A 14708-nucleotide genomic window follows, 5' to 3' on the forward strand; every position below is an offset into this window, starting at 1 on the left:
TTCTTTTCACATTTTATTCTTTAATACAAAACAAAAAGATGTAAGAAATAAATGAATTCCAGAATTAAAGTAATAGTAATTCAATGCAAGAAGTGGTAAATCAAGTATTAAATTTTATAATGACTGAGGGGCCTGGCTCAATAAATAGTATTTCTGGCTTTTCCACTGTATCAGATTTGCAGGCTTTCATGAAGTGGAAATCCAAATCTTTCATTGAAGCAGGTCCTATGTAATCTATAAAATGCCTGATTTCAAGTTCTATTTATCTTTTTCTTTTTGTTCTTTTTCTTTCTTTTCACGCTCAGATTTTGCTTCTTCCTCCTCATGTTTTTTTATCAACTGTTCCACCTCTTTTTGCTTTAGTACTCTAATTGTTGTCTTTCCATTCTCTCTTGTCAATGTTGCAATTTCAACTGAAACAGACGGAAAATATTTGCATTGTCACTTTTACCTAAAATCAGTAATATTTAATAGCCAAGGTTCTTTAGGGTTATGATTGTCAAAGGAGCCTGAGGGATTTAGGCACCAAACTCAAAATAGTCTCTTTTGAAAATCTCAGCCTAAGGCCTTGATTCTGTCAACACTTTTGTACATGTGTTACTTACTCATGTGAGTAGTAAAAAAATAAATGGACTACTCTCATATACAGGGCTGTCCCTGGAGACGTGCAGGTCCTGGGACACAGGCACAAAGTTTCTATCTGCTGGGGGGTGCTCCCCCTGCCCCTTCCCCAAGGCCCCACCCCCACCCCCCCTTCCCCCCCTGCCCCTTCCCCAAGGCCCCACCCTCACCCCCCCACTTCCCCCCTGCCCCTTCCCACCCAGTTCTGCCCCCTTCCTCGAGCTCACTGTGCCCTCGCTCCTCTCCCCTTCCCCCCAGCACCTCCAGACACTGGGAAACAGCTGATCGACCGCGTTGGGAGGGAGTAGGAAGCACTGATTGGCAGGGCCCGCTGGCAGGCCAGAGGCACTGGGAGGAGGAGAAGGTTGATAGCAGGGCTCCTCCTTGCCCCCCTGCCATGAAGCAAAGGGCCCCCCAAAGCACAGGGCCTGCAGCAGTAACCCCGATTCACCATACCCTAGGGATGGCTCTGCTCATATAAACAAAGTTAAGCACGTTCTTGTTCACAGGCTCAAGGTTGAGAGTAAGTAATTCCTGCATCTGCACAACTCGCCATCGTCCACCGTCTCTATTATACTGTCGAAACTGAGTGGCAATATAATAGAGAGAATATGGGAGAGGTAATATCTTTTATTGGACCAATTTCTGTTGGTGAGAGAGGCAAGAGAGCTCTGTGTGGCTCAAAAGCATGTCTCTCTCACCAAAAGAATTTGGTCCAATAAAAGATATTACCTCTCCCACCTTGTCTCTCTAATATCCTGGGATTGACACAGCTACAACTACCCTGTGTGGCAATATAATACACTAGTTTGTTCTCTAAAACTACATTATCACAGACTTATTTTTGACTAAAAAGCAATTGTTTGAAAAACATCCAGTTTATTGTAATCTTTTTACAGCAAGTATTTGGGTTTTTCAGCAGCAAGGAGTTAAAAGAAGTTCACCTTTAAATATGGGAGAGCAATATTGCTTACCTTTCTCTGCAGAAAGTTTGCTAACGTCCATGGTTTTGTTTAGCACTTTAATGGCTAAAGCAAGTGCAGATTTCAAGGTCATTGCTCCTTCTTTATAGTCTTGTTTTAACATTGACACAGCTGCCTGTAAGACAAAGAATGGAAATTTATTTAATGCAAAGCAATGCATACAGGCAATTTAAAGTTCTGTTGTGTCAGATGTCAGAGATCATGAATACTGCTGGCATTAACATTACTGTAGGAAATGTTTTACAACTATTTCTGCTTGTAGTAGTAATGAATATGGAATTGTGGTTAGTACAGTCCAACTGTAAACTATTTATCCATGGACAAGTTCATTTATTTTGTTTTATTAAGAAAAAATATCTTACAGCACTATTATTCCCAATGCATGTAGCTTTCCATCCTCCATAGTTTCCACTAGGATCACTCTGATACAGCTGAAATCCATAATGCTTATCCCAGCCAATGTACAGCAATGAAACACCAAAAGGACGTTTTCCTGTTAAAATACAAGGGTATTAGTCATCTAAATTTAGTAACAAGATTGGTCCTGAATGCTGCTTTAAAAAAAGAGTCAAGGAAAATGTTAAATCCTTTCCTCGGAGCTAGGATTTAATAGACTGCTCTGTACTTCTGGTATTTTAGATAAGCTCTACTATAAATCCTTTTATTGTTTCCTTCTAAGATGTGACTAAGAAAAGAATGCTGCTAGTGTCTTATTTCAATCTCTTACCCTACTAGCAATTTATTTCCATGTAAACAAACTGGAATTTATCACCTTAGTATCTTAAAACAAATCTTCAATGACCATCCTTAAATTTATAGCATAAGAGCTCCAGAAACCAGAAGTACATTAATGGTCAAGTCACACTACAAAGATAATGGAGGTTATCAGTCAGCTAGGGTCTTCTGTGTTTTAACACTGTTATTGCTTGTGTTTGTGGAAACATCACCGTTCTGTGTATTTGGAAACACTCCCTAGGCCATAACATTGTTGTCTAACAGTCACAGAACCATGTTGTCTCATCTACACTAATAATTAAAAAAAAGTGTTGGAAGACTGATGCCCCTAGCCACAGCTGCTGGTACATAGTTACACTGGTACAATATGAGTCCTAGATTTAATAAATGAATAAAATACACAAAACTAATTTCCTCCTGTTGGGATTCAGGGCGTTCCTGTGCTCAAAAAGCCCTACATCTCAGCCACCAACTTTTCAACAGTGATTAATGGCTGTGTCTATATCAGCAAATTTAGTATCTATAAATTTATAATCATTGCAGTGTCATCATTTGGAAACAAAAGTTAATTCCCTCGGCAATTTTTCAGGGGTCATTTGCACTTAGCAATTTTACAGGTCAGTAACCAAGTATTGTAAATAACTTCATAAAATCATTCTTTAGAAATTTAAAAGTTCAAATATGTTTCATTTATTACCTCCAAACTGTGTATAAGCTTGCTTGATATCACACAGTGCTGTTACCAACTGCTCACAAGGAATTGGTTCTTGATACTGCAATAGATACCTAATATTCAAAAGAAATATCAAAAATAATATTTTTTTCAAAATACTCCTTTTGTTTGTCAGCTCCATGATTCAGGTACAGAGCTCAGCACAGCAATGCATAAGATATTACTTTGATTCACAGTTTTATCAGAATGAGAATGGAAATCCCAAAACACACACAGCTGGTACCACAGCATAAAGTACTATGCCTCCCTATTATTTAGAAATTCTTATCAGCCAATTTGCAATGTGGCTGTGATAGCAACCTCCACGGAAACTACTTTTTTGCAAGAGGGGAATGAAAAGTAAAATTAGCTAACGGAAGGATTAGAATGAGCAGAAGGTAATACAAAACAAGTCATTGAACAAAATCCCTGGCACTGGTGTCTTTATTACTAAACTTTATGAACGGAAAATGTTTGTCAAAGTTGTTTCACAAGACTTAATAAAAAACAAATCACTTTGAATTTGTCCACAATGATTAGGTTGTACATTTGTCACAAGAGTGAGTGGACTCAGTATACTACCTGATGATGGCCCGTGATCACAGACCAATGAATCTGGAACAATCTTTTTGGAGCAGGATAAATTAGGAGAGAAAACACGTTGGCAAGACAGGTGTATTGTAAAAATTAAAAAATAAATGCAGCATGAATCTAACAAAGAATGGAATAACAAGTAATCAGTTATCCAAAAAGGATTGAGGTTAGCAATTTAGTAAAGAGTACACATGCCTGTAACTTTAATTTTCAACAAAAAAATTTATTACTTGTGACATTACCATCACAATGTCTGTAAATTTACTATAAGACTACAGATATAATAATAATAAATTAAGAAAAAAGTATTAAAGAAATGGACCAGATCCCTGGGTATAATGAAAGTGTACCCTTTCACAGTTCTGGGTGATAGTATGCAAACGTAGTTTAAAATATATGAATGGCTTTGTACTCCATGAGGTGATATGGTAAATAAAATGTTTCTTTAACAGAAACCAAATTTATATTTGAGAACACTTTCTGTGATTACATATTATTTCCTTATTTAAAGAATCAGACAACCTTGAAGCTGCACACGTTTATTAGGTCTTTACCTAGCTTTCCAGTAGTTAAAGGTGTTTCATTTTTTAAAAAGGACATTTCCGAAGTAAAGTACACAAACTACCTCTAACACATTAACAATAAATTGATTGTGGCACCTTAGAGACTAACCAATTTATTTGAGCATAAGCTTTCGTGAGCTACAGCTCAAAGCTTATGCTCAAATAAATTGGTTAGTCTCTAAGGTGCCACAAGTACTCCTTTTCTTTTTGCGAATACAGACTAACACGGCTGTTACTCTGAAATAAATTGATTAGCATTTCACTGGAACAGGCTAAATTCTTAGTGGACGTAATCCAAGCATTTTGGTTATCTATTTTATCCGATGTAAACGAACGGGGGAAATGATATTATTTCCTTTATTGCTCTAAATGACTAGAGATTCAGCTATAAACTGGAGCTGTCTGGAATACATAACAAGATAATGTAAAATGCAGTTTGACAGATTGTTATTTTCCATTTTCTTGGCCTGGTTTGTCAAATCATCTAAAACTGAACAAATTTATCTTCTGCTAGTATATTTAATTATCTGAATAGTGTTAAAGTTGGGTATACGCTCCATATATATAGGCCACAAAAAGGAGGCTCACATGCAAGGCATTACATTTTATAACATTTATACAATTGGACCAGAATAGTAAACAAGAATTATAAAATAAGCAGATCCAGAGTTCAATTTGTTGACTGGTATCAAGTATTCATTAAACCATTGGTAAGGTTCTGGTAAATGTTAAAGCTCTTTTAGACCTACTCCTTTTAGTTCACATAAGCAAAACCATACATGAAAGTAAAAGCAAAACTTAATATGGGCAGGGGCTAAAATGTAGAACATTTATTCCTTTTGTTTGATTAATCTTTAATACATATACAGAGAACAAAAAAGAGAAGCACTTTCCTTGTTAGAGGACTGAATTTGAAGTCAGAGTTAGTCTTAAATCCTTATTATCACACGTTACAGCTTTTAAGTAAAGCTACAAGAATATTTGTAACCATACCTTTGTGCAATAAGTCTCAGTTCATTTGTTAGAACATTAGCATCTGAAGTTATCCCTGCAACACTGCAAGCCATATCCCTGAAATATAAATACACAAGTTCATTGGGTTGTTATTCATTCCCGAGCAATAGCTGTATCATTATACAACATTTCAGTGGAAGAACACAGTTTCATACCTACGATCAAACCCACACACTGTAAAACAAAAAAAGGCCATAAGCTCTTGCCACTGCATTTGTCAGATACATGTTGTAACCACTCCCATAACAGTACAACAAAACAGCAATTTACATATGATTCTACAAACATGAGGATTAGTCCACGGATTATTAAATTCCAGATACTGACAATACACTCTGGACGTGTCTAGAGGAAACATATATACATTACCATTTTGCAGGCCACCTTTAACATTCTGACATAACCTTTTATTCGGGTCAAACATACGGTGCAATGACCAACTAAAACAAAACTTTAAATTCTTATTAATGGAGATTCTACAGCAGCGGTGTCCAATAGAAATTCGATGCTAGCCACACTTGTGGTTTTGAATTTTTCTTATTAGCCACATTATAAAAAAGCCACATGCATTAGACACAATTCAGTAGCCTATTAGCCACATGTGGCTAGTGGCGAACATATTGGACACCACTGTTCTAAAAGATATTCAGTGTGTGCACAACTTACAATCTGGTTAATTGTTACTGGAAAAACAATTTGAGAGAAACAGCTGATTCAGATGAGAACAGATGAGAATTTTCTTAGCTCTATTTATTTTTAACAAAAAATATTGCATAACCTTAACTGTGCCAAGTAGCTTAAATTTAGTGTTTCTCCTGCTGAATTTGAGATGGCTATAAAATATCCACTGCTCAAGCAGACAGGATCAAATACAAAAGTAGAAAAATAATCCAGGAAGTGGATTTAGAGAAAAAAAGTAGGAGCAGACACAAGTAATCACTCCTTTGATTGTAGGTAACAGGATTCCTGAATAACCCAGTTCTTTCCCCCTGCTAAATAAGCCCCTGGGGTTGGGAAAGAAAGGGAGGGAGAAAGAGGACAAAGTCACTTATGCCTCACATGCACCGAGCAAAACTCCAGTGAACATGAGTATCCAGACCTTTATTGGGCAGAGTGGAAAACAATCCACAGTATGATTCTTGTTGATAACACTGGTAAAAAAAATCTGAATGATTAGAAAAAAAGATTGAGAAATGGAGATACGGATCATCTCTATTAGAGTTATGTCATAGAATATTAATGCATGCTTTACTCATATCCACAGAAAATACAAAAGATAGAACGAATGCACGATTTGAAATGTGACTTGCAGCCTATACAAACTAAAGATTACATTTGAACAAGGCAGGGACCAATGCTATTGCAGAAATAATGCGCAGAATTGTTCAGTTTTAAAATAGAACAGAGAGCAAATGAAGAAAAACAATGGAAGTGGAAGGTAATGTATGTAACAGAGTGCACATCACAGAAATATGAAAACCTATCAGCAATAGAAGCAACGGATAAATTTGTTCAAGAGCGAATCTGAAAATTAGGAGAAATGAGGGAATCAGAGAGCACTGCTCTTGATTAAAAGATTAGGGGATTTTTTTGCAAGACTTTTTGCTTTTTCATAGTACTTGGTAAGACTGGGCATTATCACATAAATGCTAATGCAGTGATAGCACCTTGTATTGGGAAATACGAGCTCCCATTACAAAAAACATTCCCATATTAGCTTTAACATATGGGTTACTCTGTCTAAAGAAGAAAAAGGTTTCGCTTTAACCATAATTTTTGAAAGCTATTAAAGTTAACACTGATAAAATAATTTCACTCAAGAACTCAAAACTCCTCAAGTAACAAAGAAAATCAGTTTTAATTATGTTGTTTGAATGACAGAGGTAATTAAATACCCTATTAGCACTTATAACAGCAGTAAACATCTTTCACCAACATCTCAACTTACTCATTAAGCTTGTATATTTTCTCTGAAAAAAAGACTTCATCAAGAAGCTTGTGGATGTTGCGCCGTTCTGCTGCTAACAATACACCATCATTTGCTAAAATTCCCAGGCAAGTGCCTGCATGTCCAATTGCTTCCATAGCATATTCAACTTGATACAAACGACCTAGGAAAAGAGGTTTCAATTGGTAAATTCAACCATTTAACTCTGAAGAGGGGCAATCCTACAAGGTGTTGAGCACCTCATACAACATACTAAGAAAGCATAACTCAACCAACTCTCACTGTAATCACATCATCACAGGATCAGGTTCTAGGTCTGTCACTGATGGCAAGTTAATTGGTCAGAATCAAGTAGGAAATCCAATGAACACACACAGTGGCAGGTTCAGATAGAAATAAGCATTGCCCTTACAGAGAATTTTAAATGCAAGTTATCTACAACAGTGGTTCTCAATTGGGGGTCCACAAACACTTTCAGGGGTCTGCAGGGCCCCACGGATAAAATCCAGAGCCCGAGCCCCAGCACCTCCTGCAGGGCTGAAGCCAGGAGTTGCTGGATTGAAGTCCTGATCCTCAGCACCCCCCACAGGGCTGAAGCCTGGAGCAGCAGGGCTGCATTCCAGAGGGGCAGAAGCCCTGAGCCCATGGGCAGAGTTGGAGGGACACAGGGGTGTTGCCCCCCTGAAACTACAGTGCAAGAGCAGGGCACTCCTGGGGCAGCAACACCCCCCTCCTGCTGCTCCCTGGCCAGGTAGGAGGTGGGAAGCCAGACCAGGCAATGCAGGACAGCTGTTGCTCTGGCTGGTGCCATGGAGCAGGCAGCTGCAGTGCTCCCTCATCTCCTGCTGCTACTGGTGCAGGGGGTTGAAGCTGCTTCTCAGCTCCCAGCCCCCTTTGCTCACACAGCCGGTCAGAGCTGCCTGGGCTGGGGGACCTGGCTCCATGGCTGGCAGAGCCCTCGGGGAACAGAGACCGCAAGAAAGGCCTCCTGGCACATAACCCCTAGCTACCCCCCTCCCTACACCCTGAGCTACCCCTCTGCCCGCACACAGCCCCTATCTACTACCTCCCTGCACCATGAGTGGTTTTCAAACGTTTGGAGCTGAGCCCCCACCATTGAGTTATAATTTTTGGTTGCGCCTCCCTCCCCACAATCCACACAGGCAGGTGGGTGGCCTGCTGACCTGCGTCAGAGCGTGGTGGTGGTGCTCCCTCTCCAGACCCTACTGTGCGGAGCTGACTCGAGCCCCCCTGCCCAGAGCCCCCTCCTCTCCGCACTGGGCCCTGGAGTTTTTATAGTATGGTGTGGGGGGCCTCAGAAAAAAAAGGGTTGAGAAACCCTGATCTACAAAACTAACTGAAGCAGAAACGGAGACAAAAAACATGGATTCTTCAAGATTCAAAAAGGAGTTTTAGACACGTCCATGAATAAGTAGCATCAAATGTTACATTAGGTAGGATACTACTGTATGGGCTATTAATACTCATGTGTTAGGGCTTAGCCAATAGCCAAGAGATGTTTTCCTTGTATTATTCCATTGCCTAGGATGTACAATCTTTTTTTAAACACAAATTTTCCAGTTTAAATAAAGCATTTTGTTAAATGTCTGTGCAGCGTTGTTCAATTAGAGTATTTCAGGCTGGATTCTTGAACAGGTACCTTTGGGGGGGGGGGGGGTAGGCCCCCACAGGTCAGTGTACTTTGAGTACTGAATAAAAAATAACCAAATATATATATATATATATAAAAAATAGTACTGAAGAATGGTTTGAATTTTGGAAGGTTAACACCTTCCTCTGATGCATTCAGCATTAAACACTGTTGACAAAAGGAAACAGTATACTGAGTAGATAAACCTTTGGGTCTGTTTCTACATGAAAATTCTTATGCTTTTGCAATTCATACTTTTGTGCATTGTTTCCGTAGCTATAAGGATGAATGCAGTTGTCTTTCTGGAAACTGGGGATGTATCCAGGCTCGCACAAGCAACTCTCCAGCTGACAAAGTTTACTGCAAAATCTCACTGAATTTTTCCCAAAGCTGGACTGAAAAAACGTACTCAAACTTACTACCAAAAGGGTGGTGGCAGTCAGCCCCTCTGGGCACAAGCATGTAATTCACTGCCAATGGAATAGGCAAGAACCATATATAAATTAAGCTGGAGAGCCTTCAAAAAGAAATGTAAAGAAGCAGATCTCACTTAGATAGAGAAACTTTTATACTTTATTCTTAAAATTATCTCAATTTGCATTAAAATTAATAGCATATCTCCACTATGGTCATGAAATCCCTTCTAGTTTTGGATGTTCCTCTTAATGTGAAGATCTGATTTCTGTGTCACAGATGAACTCAGGCAAATTGTCAACACTCAAGACCTCTACATATTTCAGTTGCTATTTAAAATTCTTGGGGAGGCATAAGGATAGAAGTTGATTGGTCATGTGGTTCCCATTTACAGAACAATACCTTCTGGAGAAAATATAGTAGTTCTGGAATCATATCTTCGAGACTGTAACAAAAACATAACAGAACTCGTTATTTTTTCCCCTTTAAACAGAACAAACTTTATTCAGTAATATTGGCAATCATGTTCAGCAGTAACATAGTGATTTCAGTTTAATATCTGTGAGGCGTATAGCATTACAGGTAGTTTTGTTACCATTATTGTATTAGTTACCTTTTGTTACTAGTCAAGGGATGAGTGCTCAATTTACTTCAACGCTTTTTCCTCTTATCCCTATCCCAATCGTATTCCTCACAAAGCTTTACAACTAATGCTGTAAACACTTCTGCACATGCTTAATTTACGTAAAAAATCCCAATTTAAGGTGGGTAAAGTTAAACACATGTATAAGTATTTTCAAGACAGGGGCCTCTGTTATTTAAAGTCATTTAGCTGCAGAGAGCTTAATGATACTGCTGATCTCAGGCACCAAAAGGGATATATTTCATGCATAGTAACTCACCATCTTGCTTGTATTTTACACTGTAAAAACAAAACAAACAAAAAAAACCTAATCAATACAAAGAATAGGTTCATAGAACATAACTACACATATCACTTAGACATTGAAAAATGATGTATAAAAGTACTAATTACAGTAATTAGCCCTCAATAATAGAAGGGTTTTTTTTAAATGTTGTAATTAAGTTTTTAATATACATGAATCTCACTGATGAGATCATTAAAAGGGGGTCGTAGGAATCACCTTGACAGGTGATAAGTAAACCCGATTAAAAAGGTCCCTTTTAATGAATTATATCAAAGCAGAAGTCGTCGTAATGGAGCAGATCAGTGCCTCTACCTACTGGGCAAGTGTTGAGGCTGGGACAGGTTTCTCCCCCTCATTCTCCTTGCGAAGTCCCTATTCCCAGAGAGAGAAATCTTGGGACAGAGAAGAGCTCATCCCCCACACGAGAGGAACTTGGGAGCTAAGTCCCCACCACCTCCCCCTTACACCCCGGCTCACTGAGAGGGCGGGGGGAAGAGAAGCAGGCCCTGCCCAGCCCCCTTACGCCCCGACCTATCGAGAGGGGCTGGGGACAGCCACAGTCCCGTGAGAGAGGCTATGGGGTTCCCCAGCCCAGGGAGGCCGGCTGAAGCCCAGTTCGCAGGCGGCTGCACTGCAGAGTCATCCCCCTCCCCCCGCAGCACGGGAAGGCCTCACCGCCGCCCACTTCACACCGGGGGCTGCTACTCTCCGCGGGCCGGGCCAGCCCTGCCCCTCGGGCGGCCGCCCCGCACTCACCGCCGCACTACGGGGTCTCGGCCGCCGGGAAGAGACTGTCCTGCCACCGGCGACTGACTCAACGTCGCACCGCTCGCCAAAATGGCCGCCGCGCACGCGCGATAGCATGGCCTGGCCCGCTGGCCGGGGGACTCCCGAGTCCCGGCTCAGCGACGCGCTGCCGGGGACGAGGAGAGGCGGGGCGGGCGGCTCGCTGCCTAGGGAGGTAGGGCCCGGTGGGGGACCGCCCCGCTCCCAGCCCAGGCCTCTCGCTCTCGCTCTCCTCGCAGGTCCCCGGGCCAGGCGCCTCCGAGCTGGAGCAGGGAGCGCGCTGTCTCACCGGCAACGGCTGGGCTCCAGCCTCTTCAATGTGTCCCTCATTTCAGCAGCTCCGGAACTGCCTCGCTAAACCGACTTGTCCCTGACAACGCGCCAGCCCTGGGGAGGCCTTGAATCTGCTCGGCCACCTCGGCCTGGCGCCGTGGCGCTTCAGGCTCCTCCGCTCTTCTTCAGTAACCAGATTGGAGAGAGAGAGAGAGAGAGAGAAATAGTGGTGTCCCCCCGGGGCCTGACCTGGGCGCAGTCCTGTTCAGTATATTCATCAGTGATCTGGAAAAAGGGGTAAACAGTGCGGGGGCAAAGTTTGCAGATAATACAAAGCTACTCAAGATAGTTAAGTCCCAGGCAAAGAGCGAAGAGCTACAACAGCATCTCTCAAAACTGGGTGACTGGGCAACAAAATGGCAGATGAAATTCCATGTTGATAAATGCACAGTAATGCACATTGGAAAACATAATCCCAACTATACATATGAAAAGGTGGAGTCTAAATTATCTGTTACCACTCAAGAAAGATCCTGGAGTCATGGTGGATAGTTCTCTGAAAACATCTGCTCACTGTGCAGTGTCAGTCAAAAAAGCGAACAGAGTGTTGAGAATCATTAAGAAAGGGTAAGATAAAAGGACAGAAAATATCCTATTGCCTCTATATAAATCCCTGGTACGCCCACATCTTGAATACTGCATGCAGATGCGATCGTCCCATCTCAAGATATATTGGAATTGGAAAAGGTTCAGAAAATGATTAGGGATATGGAAAGGCTGCCATATGAGGAGAGATTAATAAGACTGGGACTTTTCAGCTTGGAAAAGCGATGACTAAGGGGGGGATATGATAGAGGTCTCTAAAATCATGGTGTTGAGGGCAAGGGGTTGAGGCTGAGGAGGGGTGTGGAGTATACAAGGGGGCTCAGGGCAGGGGGTTAGGGTGCGGAGGGCAGGAGGTTGGATGCAGGAGAGGTTTGGGGTGTGGGCTTCAGCCTGGCACCACTTACCTTGAGCAGCTCTGGGGTGGCAGCGGCACACAGCGGGGCTAAGACAGGTTCCCTGTCTGCCCTGGACCCACGCTACTCCCAGAAGTGGCCGGCACCACGTCCCTGGGGTAGGGCGTGGGGGCAGAGGGCTCCATGTGCTGCCCTCACCTGCAGGTATCTCCCCCAAAGCTCCCATTAGCCGCGGTTCCCTGTTTCCGGCCAATGGGAGCTGCGGGGGGCGGTGCTGGCAGCTGAGGGCAGCGTGAGGAGCCCTCTGCCCCACCCACTCCCACAGGAACCTCAGGGACGTGGTGCTGGCCGCTTCCAGGAGTGGTGCGGGGCCCACAGCGCCACAGGGGTGGCAATCCCGCGGGCTGGATCCGGCCCACGGGCCATAGTTTGTCCACCCCTGCCCTAGCCTCTGTTGCAAAAAGCTGGGAATGGGTGACGGGATGGATCACTTGATGATTACCTATTCTGTTCATTCCCTCTGAGGCACCTGGTATTGGCCACTGTTGGAAGACAGGATGCTGGCATAGATGGATCTTTTGTCTGACCCAGTGTGGCTGTTATGTCCAGCAAGGTTATGCCAGCAACCACGGTATTAGTGTGAAGGACTGGCACCTTGATACCACTTAATTTTGGGTGTATCCAGGTGGAATTACTGCTGTGTCTTTGCACTACATTTGAATTCTTCACCAGACATTGTAAAAAAGTCCATATGAAATAAAATCTCAACTGGCAAAGATTAAAAGGATAAAATAAAGTCTGTGTATTATGCCAAATTCATCTGAAAATACACTTTATGTGATCAGGCAAAGATGGACAAGTAGGATTAAGAACTAGATCCAAAGTTCACTGAAATTTAGGAGAATATTTCAATTGATTTCAATGGCCTTTGGCTAGACTTAGAGAGTATCATAGAATCATAGAAGATTAGGGTTGGAAGAGACCTCAGGAGGTCATCTAAACCAACCCCCTGCTCAAAGCAGGACCAACACCAACTAAATCATCCCAGCCAGGGCTTTGTCAAGCTGGGCCTTAAAAACCTCTAAGGATGGAGATTCCACCACCTCCCTAGATAACCCATTCCAGTGCTTCACCACCCTCCAAGTGAAATAGTATTTCCTAATATCCAACCTTGACCTCCCCCACTGCAACTTGAGATCATTGCTCCTTGTTCTATCATCTGCCATCACTGAGAACAGCCAAGCTCCATCCTCTTTCGAACCCCCTGTGATACATGAAGTGGGGGGAGGGAGTAGCTCCCTTCGATGGACACTCAGCCAGCCAGTTGGCTGTAAAATCCCTCTTGGTCTGTTCTCTGTTTGCTTTACCTGTAAAGGGTTAACAAGCCCACAGGTAAAAGTAAAAGAGTGGGCACCTGACCAAAAGAGCCAATGGGAAGGTAGAACTTTTAAAAATTGGGAAAAAGAAACTTTCTCTTTGTTGTTCTCTGGGCTGCAAGGACAGAGCAGCAATGCTGTGTAAGGCTTGATCCAGGTATGAAAATTCATCTTCTATACGTAGAAGAAATTATTTGGATAGGGAATGTTTAGTTCGACACAATCAGGTTTATTTTTTATTTTGGTTTGTGGATCTCCTCTATGCTAACCCCAGATGCTTTTGTTTGCTTGTAACCTTTAAGCTGAACCCCCAAGAAAGCTATTTTGGATGTTTGATTTTTGGAATTGCTCTTTTAAACTCTAGCAAAAGCCTGAATTCCAGATGTAACTTTAAATAAAATTTACCTTTTCTAAGAACAGGGATGGATTTTTGGTGTCCAAAGAGGTTTGTGCATGTTGTTTGATTAGCTGGTAGTCACAGCTAATTTCCTTTGTTTTCTTTCTCCGCTCTTTCCCGGAGGGAGGGTGAAAGGGCTTGAGGGTACCCCACGGGGAGGAATTCCCAAGTGCTCCTTCCTGGGTTCAAAGGGTTGGGGTTTTTTTGCATTTGGGTGGTGGCAGCATTTACCAAGCCAAGGTTAGAGAAAAGCTGTAACCTTGGAGTGGCAAGTATTAATTTTTAAAATCCTTGCAGGACCCCACTTTCTGCACTCGGAGTGACAGAGTGGGGATTCAGCCTTGACACTCCTGTTCAGGTAGTTGAAGGCTGCTATCAAATCCACCCTTACTTTTCTGCAGACTAAACAAGCCCAGTTCCCTCAGCCTCTCCTTGTAAGTCGTGTGCCCCAGCCCTTTGATCATTTTCATTGTCCTCCGTTGGACTCTCTCTAATTTGTCCACATCCTTTCTGTAGTGGGGGGCCAAAACTGGAGTAGAGACATGTTGTTACCAACGTTACTTTGGGGTATGCTCATTTATTAGGATTACTCTTCTGGGGGCAAGGGGGGTGTCAGTGTATCATCATCATCAGTGTATCTATCAGTGTATTGCTTGTGTCACTTGTGTTCTCATATGGAGCTCTACTTCTCCCTGCTGCAAGTTCCCTCCCAATGGATCTATCCTGCAGGACCTAGGTTCCCCAGTGCTGGGT

At 42.3% G+C, this 14708-nt stretch overlaps 1 protein-coding gene across 2 annotated transcripts; it reads right to left on the reverse strand.

Moving 5' to 3' along the window:
• On the reverse strand, positions 1 to 11266 carry PSMA4 (proteasome 20S subunit alpha 4). 2 transcript variants are annotated; one of them, XM_048866807.2, is made up of 9 exons: positions 11240 to 11266; positions 10138 to 10157; positions 9638 to 9680; positions 7171 to 7333; positions 5202 to 5279; positions 3037 to 3125; positions 1967 to 2097; positions 1596 to 1719; positions 1 to 413 (listed from the first exon to the last, which is right to left on the reverse strand). In XM_048866807.2, exons 2-9 carry the CDS (start codon positions 10138 to 10140, stop codon positions 259 to 261), a joined length of 786 nt encoding a protein of 261 aa, XP_048722764.1. In that variant the 5' UTR covers positions 10141 to 10157; positions 11240 to 11266; the 3' UTR covers positions 1 to 258. The 2 variants fall into 2 exon arrangements, with proteins under 2 accessions (XP_048722764.1, XP_048722763.1); XM_048866806.2 differs by lacking the exon at positions 11240 to 11266 and adding an exon at positions 10921 to 11070.
• Positions 11267 to 14708: the final 3442 nt, after the last annotated feature.

This window comes from Caretta caretta, chromosome 10 (assembly GCF_965140235.1).
Source record: "Caretta caretta isolate rCarCar2 chromosome 10, rCarCar1.hap1, whole genome shotgun sequence".
In the NCBI taxonomy this organism is placed as follows: domain Eukaryota; kingdom Metazoa; phylum Chordata; order Testudines; family Cheloniidae; genus Caretta; species Caretta caretta.